Source organism: Chamaea fasciata, unplaced genomic scaffold, assembly GCF_029207755.1.
Source record: "Chamaea fasciata isolate MVZ Bird 193981 ecotype frontalis unplaced genomic scaffold, bChaFas1.0.hap1 SCAF_13, whole genome shotgun sequence".
NCBI classification, from domain to species: domain Eukaryota; kingdom Metazoa; phylum Chordata; class Aves; order Passeriformes; family Sylviidae; genus Chamaea; species Chamaea fasciata.
This window is the reverse complement of record NW_027094098.1, coordinates 5,771,434-5,784,362: the sequence shown is the minus strand read 5'-3', so window position 1 is coordinate 5,784,362 and position 12,929 is coordinate 5,771,434. Positions and strand designations below refer to the sequence as shown.

At 39.8% G+C, this 12,929-nt stretch overlaps 1 protein-coding gene across 1 annotated transcript in view; it reads left to right on the top strand.

Annotated features, from left to right (window-relative positions):
* Positions 1-6,801, top strand: part of NISCH (nischarin) — a 28,836-nt gene extending 22,035 nt beyond the window's left edge. Inside the window, exons 16-21 of the mRNA XM_066195863.1 lie at positions 443-1,759; positions 2,178-2,352; positions 3,567-3,720; positions 4,258-4,386; positions 4,757-4,918; positions 5,402-6,801. Of these exons, the coding sequence (XP_066051960.1) occupies positions 443-1,759; positions 2,178-2,352; positions 3,567-3,720; positions 4,258-4,386; positions 4,757-4,918; positions 5,402-6,030 (2,566 nt within the window). The 3' untranslated portion in view covers positions 6,031-6,801. The remainder of the gene's footprint in view (positions 1-442; positions 1,760-2,177; positions 2,353-3,566; positions 3,721-4,257; positions 4,387-4,756; positions 4,919-5,401) is intronic.
* The last annotated feature ends 6,128 nt before the right edge of the window (positions 6,802-12,929 follow it).

The following is a 12,929-nucleotide window of genomic DNA, read 5'->3' as shown; positions in this document are numbered from 1 at the left end:
GTTTTCTTAAACCCAGCCTTTAAGGCAAAACAGTCTCTTCCATTGTATTCTGCCTCTGGTTTTTTGAATCAAAATATGGTGTGTAGTGTTTTTAACCTTTGAACCCTGGAATGCAGTTGGCGGTTTCAAAACCAGCAATAGCTGTATTGTCTAGTCCTTTAGCTCATGAGATTGTGCTTACTGGGGATGGGAAAGGAAAGAGGAGTAAAACATTTTAGTTTTTACTTTCTTATTCTAATTTCTAATTATAGGATTACACACTACCAGCCTTTAAAATCAATGGCTGTGTAGTACAAAGATGTTCTACAAAATTACACTGATGTAACTGTATTAACAAGAGCAAATATCAAAGTTCTGAGAAGCAGCACCATGAATTGTAGATAGCCATAACTGTTTTGAAACTCAGGTTTGTACTTACTGTGGCTTCTTCTCTCTTTTGAAGTTTGGAGGGTTCAGAGGAAGAACACTGTGCAGTGCCTGACCCCAGTAACACCGTCATCTTGCCTTTTAATTGTATGTCCTACACTGCCACCAACCAAGACTTTATCCAGCACCTTTCTGCCTTGATAGTGCAGGCTGTGCAGAAATCTGCCCCCTCCCTCACAGAGAATAAAGGAAGCCCTGTGGGTAATTCCACAACCACAGACAAAGAAGATGGGTATTTTGAAATGGGACTTCATGAAGGAGATCAAACTTTTGAGTTCAGCACTACTTCAGATACTCAATCATCCGACAATGTAGTGGTGGAGAGTGTTGACATAGTCAAAATTCTCTGGAGCTTTTCAGTTCACATTCATAAAGGACTCAGACAGTTTGCTTCCTGTTTGGTTTTGACTGATGAGATGCTAGCTGTGTTTGAGATTCCTCATCACGAGTTGAGAGGAAATTGCCAGCACATCCCTTCTGCCTTGAAATTAACACTGTGTTTTCCCTACACTGATCTAATAGAATTTGGCTTTCTCTTGCCAGAAATTTGTTTAACTCTGAAGCTGAAAAACAATGACCACTGCTTGTTTATTGTTTCAGACTCCCAGAATCTTCAAGACTTTTATTCCTGTTTACAAACATGTTACTCTCAACACTACACATCAGTGTTACCAAGCTCCAGGTGGTACTGTAGAAAAGCAAACCTCCAAGAATTTCTCTGTCAGCTTATGGAATTGAACTGTATTTCAGCAGAAGATGTTGAAATAAAAGGTTGTTTCCCAACATATCTTGTTAATGGGAATAAAACAAATGTTCAGAAAGCCTCGCATCAACCAGAGTCAGCTAGCAATAACAAGGAATGGTCAAAGAATGTTTTGTGTTCTGCACTTTATTCTTCAGTATATAAATCTTCTGACCAGAGTCCCTGTGTGGTCCATCCATGTTGGATATTTCTAACACCCCAGCATTTGTACATAGTAAAGGTGGATTTCAGTTTACTGCCAGATAAATGGGTAGGCACAGAAGAGTTGGGAAGTGTATTTAAGCTGAATAGAATTCCGCTTGCATCACTTGTGCTGCATCCAACTCATGGTGCCACCCAGCAGAAGGGTTCGTTTTTGGATGGACACGTGCTGGAGTTGCTTGTTGGTTACAGATTTGTTACTGCAGTGTTTGTTCTACCTCATGAGAAATTCCACTTCCTAAGAATCTACAGCCTTTTAAGGACACTCCTGCAGGATGTTAAGACTATTGTTATTTTCAAAGCTTCAAGCAAATCGGATGGTGTAAGGAATCATGTCGTGGAGGCAAACGGACACGGTCAGGCAGCCAGGTAATGATTTCTGTGAAAGGTCTCTTGCACAGTGCTTGATGTGGCCTGACCCATGTCTTTGCTGCTGTTATTGTGATTGAGTTTGGACTCTGTAGTATTGATGAAGTACTTCTGTGTTGTGCTAGTCTGAAGTAAGTGTGAATGGTAAGCCTGGACTGTAGCAGTCTACCTTTTTTTTTTTTCCTGTTTTGTTGCTGCAGTGTAAAGTATAATTTCTGATAGAAGGAAACTTCCTATTTCATGTGCCTGCAGGCTGAGGTCATGGCAGATTGACAGCTATGCTCATGATAGATGATTTAAACTATTAAAAATGGAAGTTACTTCATTTTAATTTTTGAATGAAATACAGATATTCTTGTAGGGGAAAAGCTGTGTAGATCTTTACATTTTGATAATTTGTGTTCTGGATCTCTTCTAGTTTATGCAAGCCTCATCTGACACTGTCATCCTTATACCCATCTGAGTTTCTTATGCAGAAGATAACAGAAGACAACCAGATTCCTGTTCACCTTCATGTTTCTGTGTCTCTGCAGTATGTAGCTGGGCTGAAGGGAAGAGCTCTGGTTGAATTTTTCCATAGCAACATTGCAGAGGTATCGTGTCTATACCAAGCGTACAAGAACATGCTTTGTGACCTTTCTGTACTTCACAGTATCTATAAAAACTTTCCTGATCAAATTTAACCACAAGAATTAGGCTCTGGGAAACCTGGAAGCATTTTGATCAAGAATTGGTGTGTTACTCCATTTTGGGTTCCCTGCTACAGCAATTGGGATCCTGCAAGGCATATTTTGCCTTCAGGATCTGAGGTGCTGAGCAGGAGAGTACACTAGTGTATGTCTTGAAGATGTGTTTCCTCCGGGAATGTTCCTCTTTTTTCTTTAAAGTGGCAAAAGGAAAGAAAATAACAGGAATGAAATAATTTTGGGATGGTTCTTAGCTAAATCAATAAATAAGTGTTCTGACTCATTTTGGTTGTACTGGACATGACTACAACAAATGTGCCTGGCTGCAGGTACTCCAGAAACATGAACAGATAAAGCTGATTTCTGAAAATCATTAAAGTCTGTCTGGGGAACATCAAATCAAAAAGTACAAATATTACCCAAAATTTGTGATGTGGCTTATTGAGTGATAAATCACTGTGATCTGAGTACAAATGTCAATTGAAAAGCTTGAGAAAGGGATGCATTTTTCTTATTCCTTTACCTCTCTTCCAAATGTTTTAAGCAAGCACAGTTACAAGCTGTGGTTCTCTTTTTGTACCAGGAGAAACTGATCAGAAAAGCGGGTGACTCATTTAAGGGTTCACAGTAAGCCCATCAAGTTAGAGGCTGGGAAGATGCTGAGGTGGAACAGCAGCTGTGGTGGCAGGTTGTGCTCCTGTCCTCTCTCCAGGGTCTTTGAATCCAACCCTCAGGATCACCTGAAGGCTCAGCAGACTTGGGGTTTGGGAAGCTGCTGCTCAGCTGGTGGTTAAAGTTTTGTCTGCAGTGTCAGCCCCAAAAAGTCTTTCTTCTAAATGAGGTGTTTTTCTGTTTTTTTCTAATTTTGGTCAGAAAACAAGGAATAGTTTGATTATAACAGAAAAATAATTTTCTTTTATATCAACACAAGATATTTTCAATGGCTGCCTTGTGGCCTCATTTAGCAGCTTTGAAGTGAACTACCTGTCTTTGACCAGAGCATATTCAGATGCTTAAGATTTTGAAGCTGTTTCTCTGGGGGTCTAAAGTTGCCTCTAAGGTGATGAAATTATCTCAGATATCAAAGTTTATGTGTTTATGAAATAAAATTTACATCTTAGGTGGAAAATGAAGAGTTGAGACACCTGATGTGGTCGTCAGTTCTGTTTTACAAGACTCCCAGTGTGGAAGTGATGGCTTGCGTGCTTCTCTCAACAAAAGCTATTTACTTTCTGTTGGATGATTCTTTCATTCATGCAGATGAGCAGCAGTCAGGTAAAACAGTTACTTCTATCCTTTAATCACATTACCAACTTGATCTCTCTCTGTGTGTTTGTCCTCAGTCTAAGTACCAGTTTTTGTCAATATTCTTAATTAGAGCCCCTAGTTGAAGGGGTCAGTATTTGCATAAGGCTTTTATGTTCAGAAAACAGGGTCTTGAGTCATGTCTGCTTCTCAGAGAGACCCTTTTAGCTGCCAATGGATCCATGCCTTTCTCTCATGTCATTTCATAGTTCCTTTCATAATGAAAATGGAAAGTGAAGGGTAGTGAACCTCATGGTGGGCATTTGGTTAAAATGTGTTATTAATACATGTGCTGATTTAAATCTGGTGTGTGAGAAATGTTAAAAAAAATGCTGCTAATAAAATTTGCTTGGATTTTGCTCAAGAAATTTTTAGCCACTGTACCCAGTTTTTTTCTAAATTTCTTTCTTCCAGTGTGAGATATGTATTAGGTTGTAATATAAAAATTATACTTATGGACACAGCAATCTTTTTCTTTTGACCTTTTTATCATATATCCTTCAACAGATTTTTGGAACAAAGAAAACTCAGACTGTGAAAACAGTTCTTTCCATCTCTCTTGCTGCTTTGTGCTGAAGCTTAATGACCTGCAGTCAGTTAATGTTGGCCTGTTCGACCAATACTTCCGAATTACTGGTGAATATATCTTGTGCTTTAAGTTTTTCCTGTTCTATTTTCTTCTAGCCTTTTTTAGATGGATCCCTGTCTTTATTAGGGAGATGGAAGAGAGGTTTTCTGTTGCTTCTTTTTCTTGAATCCCTAGAGCCTATTTGAATAATAAGTATAGGTTGTATTTTAAGTGAAGAGAAATTATGTCGTTTTTGAAGTATTTGTAAAGATTCCATTGCTGTTTTCAAGAATTTGAAAGATTTCTGAATAATTATGTCTGTTTTCAAGAGAAATGATCCTTAAAAAAATCTTTTCTGATGACAGTTGCATGTTGGTCCAAGAAATGGTAATGCCACATACAGATCAGTGAGTGAATTATGTTCTGTGTTCTTCTCAGGACATTCTGCAGATCACATTGTCACCTGCCTGACAAGAGACAGTTACAACACTCACACCTTCATACAGCAGCTTATGGCAGTCCTGTCACTGCTAGCACGCACTCCTTCACCTGAACCAGTAGATAAGGACTTCTACTCTGAATTTGGGAGTAGAAACACAGGTGAGTGGTCTTTTCTACATGTCATGACATGGTTAGGCATCATACCTAAGGCTTCACCTAAACTGTGCTGATTAAAAACACTTTTGAGAGACATTTGTGCATCAGTCATTTCCTATTTGATACTTCAGCTAAACTCCTTGACTTTAATTATCTTAGATGTGCCTTATGTGAGCAGAATTATTAAATGTACGTAAGAGTACTGCACAAGTGAAGTTAGTGATGGCTTCTTGCATTCACCCTGGACTTACATGGTTAGAAATTTGCAGAAAAGTATGTTGGTAATGCAAGGAGGACTCCAGCAGAGACCTACAATCTGAATAAAATTATTACTATATTGTTTATAAGCAAAAACATGTATTAATAGATACAAAACTTAAATTCTTCCAGCTGCATCCAGCTGTCAAGGGTTGTTGTTTATTCTAGTACGTTAAGAAAGTATTGTATAGCACTAAATAGAGATATAATGATGTATGTTTCTTGCAGGAAAAATGGAGAATTATGAACTGATTCACTCTAGCAGAGTAAAATTTATTTATCCAAATGAAGAGGAAATTGGGGACCTTGCTTTTCTAGTGGCAGAGAAGATGGATGGTTTGACCAATCTTCCATCCCTCAACATCCTTCTGTATGTGTTGGCATTTCAAGTAAATCACTTTGAAGGATCTGCTCAGAACACTAGTTCACTTCAACCTAAAACACTGATATTGACCAGCTCTGATTTGTTCCTCTTTGATGAAGACTATATCAGTTACCCACTACCTGAATTTGCTAAGGAGCCACCAAAGAGAGACAAGTATCAGCTTGCTGATGGAAGACGTATCCGGGATTTAGACAGAGTACTCATGGGCTATCAGACATATCCACAGGCCCTTACATTTGTGTTTGATGATGTTCAGAATCAGGACCTGATGCAGAATTTAACACTGGATCACTTTGGAGAAACTGATAGTGTCCCAAAGAGAAATTCCAAACAAGAGGGCAGCAGGAGCAGAGAGATCCAGTGGTACGTTTTTATCCCAAGTGCAGAAAGCAGGGAGAAATTAATTTCATTGCTTGCAAGACAGTGGGAGATCCTGTGTGGAAGGGAATTGCCTCTGGAACTCACTGGCTAGTTACTGCACAGCCAAGTGATTTCAGCGTGTATTACAAGGTAAAGCACAGTGTTTAAGTAGATGGCACCAGTCAAGTTCTCTTTGTTGTCAGGAGGAGCTGACCTGGACTCTCTTGCTCCCTGGTGCAGTGAACGTGTAATAATACATAGAAATATTCTGAAGTGTTAACTGGGGACTGACCTTCTTGTACAGTCTATTTTTTATGCAATAGTATATAGTGAAAAAAACAAACCATGAGACATCCTGGGAAACTGTATGGAAAACTGAAGGAGTCAACACTAGATATTCTGTCGTCTGGGGCTGTTAAGGTTTCCACTATTTTTCTGTATATATCAGTCTTGATGTTCTATACAAATTCTAATGTGTAAATAAGGGTAAATGCTTGTGTATGTTCAAGTGCAATGTTCTTTGTACAAGAAGTATTTTGGGTATGCTGCTAATGCTTATTATTTAATGATCTTACAGTTTTACATAGGTTTTTCTTTGAGGCCAAGTGTAATTATTTGCTGCCAATCATGAACTTAACAGTAAAATTTGAGGCACAAGCAGGTAACAAATTTTCATATGAAACTATTTTCACAGGCATTAATTTTCCTTATCCAAGGATAAAAGAGTAGCTTGGTAAAGAGCCTCTCAGTATTGTCTTGAAAGTGCAAATACCCAATGTGGGTATATCAGCATTTTGTCAGCAAATAATGGATTTGTATCTCTGAACACAAAGTCTTTCTTTTGCCTATCTTGTCAATACAAATAAAGTGTAATTTGACAGTTTTCTTTTGGCCTTGTCTTTATTCAAGTTTATATCTTGTGTTTCCAGGATACCATATGGCAGTTCAGCAGCACACATTCTGTTCCTAGAGTGCATTGTAAAATATAAAATGTGCAGCAAGATGAAAGAAGAAAATAGTTCATTCTACTATAACAAGATTGTTAGTCCAGAAATACAGCTGAGTCATGGAAACTGAGGATCTGCTGCCTCTAAAAACAACTTGAGGATTTATTTCAAGTACTTTTGCTTATCTATTAGATATTAGGGATTTTCTTTCTAAGATGTCTTTTTTAACTCGGTAGTTACTGTGCCCAAGAAGTTTTTAGTCTCCCCCATGACAGTAAAATCCCCTGTCACTATTATGAAGACAGATATTGAGACTTTAAAAAAGAATGTTCTATATCCAATGGGATTAAGAGGGGAAGAACAGTTTTGATATTTATGTGGCAGCTGATGCTGCTTAAAACTGATACCGCTTAAACACGTAGAGAAATCTGGGTTGGAAGAGACCTCTGGAGATCCAACAGTCAAACTTTATAAACAGGGCAACCTTCAAACAGATTGCTCAGGTCCAAACAAGTTACGAGTTTTCTCCAAGAATGGCGAGTCCACAGTGGTCTTGGGAATTTGGTGGTTTCACGGAGTATTTTTGCATGCTGTTGCAGAGCTTGGCTGCGCTTTTTGGATTTCAGAAGCCAGGAATGTTGCAGTCAGTGCAAGGATGACAAGGACAGAGGCAGCCAAAGTCAAATTGTATTGCAGGATGCAGTGGAGCTCCCTAAGCAAGGGGAGATGAGCATAACTGGAGTGCAGCTCTGCTCCCAGTTTGGCAGAGGAAGCCTAACTCCTTAACTTCAGACTGAACTGAATAGTTAAGGTAGGTTCTGCATGCTCTCGGACAAAACTAAATTTTCCTGTACTTTGGAGCTCTTCTCTTCTCTGAAATCTCAAGGTTTCTTGTTTATTTAAGCTTAATTACAATTGGATAGAAAAAGTTAATTTCTAAATTAAGCATTCTAGAAATAAAGTAATTAAAAGAAATCTTACGTCTTCACTAGTTCTGAAGTAGCTCTGTTAATCACTTATTAATAATTGTCCAAGGCAACACTTGAGGACCCTGTGACAACTTAAACAGTCTGATTTTCAGAAGCATTTGAGAACATACCAGATCACCAGATAATTTACAAGTGGATTTATAAATGAGTACAAAGGGAATCTGTAAGGAGTCCTCTGGAACTGCCTGGGATTTGAGCCAACATGGACAGATCTGTCTCTCATATGAGGGTTTTACTTGTCACTGCTCCTGGATAAGTCAGCCCTGCTTCCATCTTAAAAATAAGTGCTGTTCTGGGGTGTGCCCTGTGCTTGAGACAGACATGAGTTCCGTTTTAAGCATCTTCTGTAAAACCCAACTGTTTAAAGGTATTTTATTACAGTAGTGGGTATCAGAGAATCTTAGAGTAAGAGGGCTAAGGCCCTGTTTGTTATATACTTTGAGCAGGTAAGGCCTCTTTTTCAAATTTTATTGCAGCAAAAACCTATCTATTGAGTTTGTTAAACTTGAGTTCACAGCTGTTTAAAACATAGAATCTGTCCCTTTGGATCATATTATTAATCCAGGAAACAGCTGTAATTCCTCCTTGTTCTCTTGGTAAGCTTTGATCACAGTTTAAGATTAATGAAATGTTCAGTACATACTGCAGTATGTTTTGATTCTTCCATTAACTATCTTAACTGTGGTGCCATCAGAATTGTTTATTTACAGGGCATTTTTTCAAAAAATCATCTTGTATTCTCTCCTAAGTAGAGCATGGGCTAGATAAAGCTTTTCCCCTGATACTTCACCTCTTTTTCCATTTTTACCTGGAAAAAAAATCAGAAATGACAACCCAACCAAACCCCAAACAAGAAATCCCCTTCTCTCCTGCTACCAGATATCTAATCCCTTGCTGCTTTCATAGAATCACAGAGTGATTTGTGTTGCAATGGACTTCCAAGATAATCTCATTCCAATCCCCCTTCCACGGGCAGTGATGCCACCCACTTGATCAATTTTCTGCAGGCTCTATCCAGTTTGGCCTTGGACACTTCCAGGGATTGGAACATCCACAGCATCCCTAGCCCTGTACCCTGTACCAGAGCTTCTGAAAAAAGAACTTCTTCCTAACATCTAATCTAAATCTCTTCTTTTTAATTAAAAGACATTCCCCATGGCTGTATCACCATCTGCTGAGGTAAAAAGTCCCTCATTAAAAAAAAACCATTAAATGGTGATATGGCTTCAGTGAGGTCTCCCTGTGCCTGCTTTTTTTTTTCCAGCCTGAACAGCTCAAATTCTCCCAGCCAGTCTCCAGAGGAGAGATGTTCTGTGTTAGAACCTGCTGGAGTCAGTGCTTTGTGGGTGTGCATTTCTTTTAATTTAAGTGCAGTATGAGGCTGAAAATTTTTATAAACTGTCATTCTTCAGTGCCAACCTGTTGTCTTTATTGTCTAATTTTAATGTAATCTTTTGTTCTTAAATACAGGGATTTAAGTGATGTTTTCTTGAACGTGTACAATCATTCATCTTGAAACTAAACTGATTGCTTCAGTTCATGAAGATTTTCCAGAACTTTGCACATTTGGTTTCTACAGAAAACTGCAGAATGAAGTCACTGTCAACAGCTGAGGTCACATAGAACAGTCTTGATTTCTTCCTCTCTTTTTGCAAGAGCACTAAAAAGCCCTGCGGGCATATTTCTCTTTAGCAACCCTTTGTCCTCACATTCTTTCCAGCTTCCAACTCCTGTTCAACATTAAGATGATATCTGAGTAGCTGAAGTTATGACCAGAAACACACAGAGACAGGTAGGGGAAGCTTTGTCAGGAAAGTATGTCCTGAACTCTCAAACTTCTGTGTTCTTGGCTTTGCAGCTGATGTAGATTTTTGCCACCCTTGGAAGACCCAGAAAATTATTTTTGTTCAGTGTCTTCTGCCAAGGATCTCCCCAAAGGTTTTAAAACTTCCCTTGTATTACAATTTAAAAATTGTAAATGAACCTCATCAGGAAGGAAAGTAAATAAGGTGCTGACCTGGGCTACGCTGTTTTCTCTGCAAGAAGAAATAAGAGTGAGACCTGCATCCTGTCTGTCCTGTGTCCATTCCTGTGCTGCTTTACAGAACTCTGATCTGCCTGGCTGTGGATGCACTGCACAGTCATGTATTCCATGAGCCCCTCTGGTTTGCCTTCTTGTTCTTATCAGCCTTGATAATGAAGTGGGGTTTTTTTAATTGATGTAACACAAAGTGCTGCCGCATCTTACTTGCATTCTGATCAGAAAGTTTACTTCTGCAGTACTAATCTTCAAAAATACCAAATCTGAGGCAGAAAAGCAGCAATATGAGGAAAAGTGGGAAGTTGTGGCTCAGAACAGACTACAAGCTTCTGTTTCTTGATGTCCACCTGATAATTAAGGGCATTTAGTAACTTGGAAAGCTAAAAATTGATGTGCAAAAAGGGAGGATGTGAAACTCATTAGATCCATAAAGCACTAAAAAAAGACTGGCCAACACTGGAAAAAACTTCCTGAATAGGTGCATGGAGAGCAGTAACCAGAGGTGATAAGGTGGGCACCAAACCCTTGCACTTCAGTCTTCAGGGTCTCCGAGAGGGGTTGACAAGAACTCTTAGCATCTCTGAAGTTGCTGAAAAGGCAGCGCTAGCAGGAATCTGACTCTCATCTCCATCTGTTCTCAGGCAGACATTCAGTGCTATCCTTGGCAAACTGTTGGCTGCAGCTTGAGTCAAGCACATTGTAGCCCCTTTCTATCCCTTAATAGACAACAAGACCTGAAGAATCAGCAGCACTTCACGGGAGAGCTCACCTCCTCTGCCATCATGTTCCTGTCAGCAGGTACTGAGTTTCAATAGCTCAGCTATTGAAATGAAGAGTTTTACCCAGAATTCCAATTACTACTGGATATCTGTGGGGTATTTAGAGACTGACTTTCCAGTACAATCCCAGAGTGCCGCTTAATTAATTGGAAAGGTACAAAACTAAAACCGAAAGACAGGAAAACGTCTCTGGTTTTCACTGCAGCAGAACATGTAAAGAATCTGAGTCAAGAGAAAATGATAGGCCAGACAAAGCATTTATTCACTGATGTTGGCACTGCTGCCCATAAAGGTTTTGGAGTAACAGGATGTGAGCAACCACGACAATTTCTTTCTGAATTGTGTGACAACTTTGTGCCCAGGCAGTCATACCTGTCTGCTTGGAATTGGACTACTGTGTCTGAGAAAGGGAAGGATAAACAGACTCCTATTCTCTGTGCAATCCTTCCAGGTACTTTTGCTCTTTTGAGCAAACCTTAAAATTCCTGTTTCTTCCAACTTGCCAAGAGGAAAGGAAAATTAGGACTATACCCTTGCATCTTCACCAGGACCCTGAGAATATTTGGGTAAGTATGGTTCAGCTGGCCCCCTTCCTCCTACACACAAGCACTATTGGCTTGGCTGCTTAATCCTTTCCAAACTTACAGCCTTCTTACACCCTTACAATTCAGAGCAAAGGACTTAATGTCCTTTCCCAGCTTTGCCAGAAGTGCAGAACAAGAGTCCTTTTCTCTCTGTGGATATAACCAAATGGGCAGTTCCCAGAGAAGCTGTCACAGGGTGGACTGGATAGCAAATGACTGGCTTTGGCTCTGTAGTTTCTAAACTAAAGATTTCAGTAGCAGGAAGTTGCCCAATCTAGTCAGAGCTGCACACACTTCACATAGCAGAGCTGGTGACCCAGCATTTTAAACCACAGTGTGTGGCACAGGCAGAGATTCTGGGAGGGTTTATAGCCTTATCCTTTGCCTTTATCCAGGTGGGGATTTGATTTCTTTTCCTGTGAAACAGGTTGAGTAATTTTGCCAGCAGCTTCTCAACTTTAAATGTTAATGTGTACACAATAAAAATGCCAGGTCTTAGATAAGTTGCTTTAGAGGACACAGCTTGTCATTGATGCAAGGAAAAAGAGAGAATTTCCCAAGAGGGAAAAATCCTGAGTGTTCCTGCTGCCTGCTGCTGATGTCCTGAGTGTTCCTGTTGATGCGGAAGACTGAGCCCGCAAAGTAATTTTTAAGTGTTTTGTAGAAGCTGTCTCGAAGAAGTCAGGGTCAGAGTTTGAAGATGTTTCTGAGACCCACATCTGTGACTTTTTCCTGCTAAACCAGCCACCTTCTGTTATGTGGGCAAGAGACACTTGACAGATAAGTCAATCTCCATGATTTCCAAAACGGACAAAAGTCCATGTGTGAAGCCTCACAGATAAGCACATGGGCAGACCGTTGACAACTCCTACTGTATGTTTTAAAACTAGATTTGCACAGTCCTATTTCAAACAAACGTTAACTAGAATGTGAAGAAACCCCTCCTACCCTGCCTGCACAGGGCTGTTTGTGTGTTCTGTCATCAGATCTTTACAAGTCTTGCCTAGATTTTCCTTTTTGATCAAGGCTCTCTGGCCGATCTCAGGATCTTGCTTTGTGAGATTTTGGGGGTTTGAAATACTTTGTAGAGATGCCTCTGTGCATGAGCAGGTCTAATGTTGAAATGAGCGAGGAAACTGGCGTTTGTATTTGTTGACAGTTTTGAAGTGTATTGGACAAAACAGTGGAATCAAAAAATCGATCCAATGCATTTTGCCTCTAAGGCATAAAGTCTTTATAGATGTCATCCATGAGAAAACACATTTGTCTGCCCAGGAGAAATCTATCCATCAGAAGAGAACAGCAACTGTGAGTGGAGCAGTAATTTGGGTTTGTTTGGCTCATTTTGGCGTCCTGGGCTGTTTTCTCTGCTGGCATTGCTGTCTTTGATGACACTGCCAACTGAACTGCTGCTGAGAGCACCTTGGCTTCTGTGCACTGAACTTTATTAACGGCTCTTGGCCACCTATTAATTTAAAGGTGGTTGGCGCTTCACCTTCTTACTAATTTCCAGAACCCTGAAGATCCAAAGTTGTTGCAGATTTTGGTGTTCCAGATCCAGCAGCAGTGGTCAGCAAAATTTTCATTATCTCAGAGCAGGTCGTAGGCACTGGCGGAAACACACACTGCTTATGCTGCTTGATCAGGAAAGCAGTGTCTAATGACAGATAC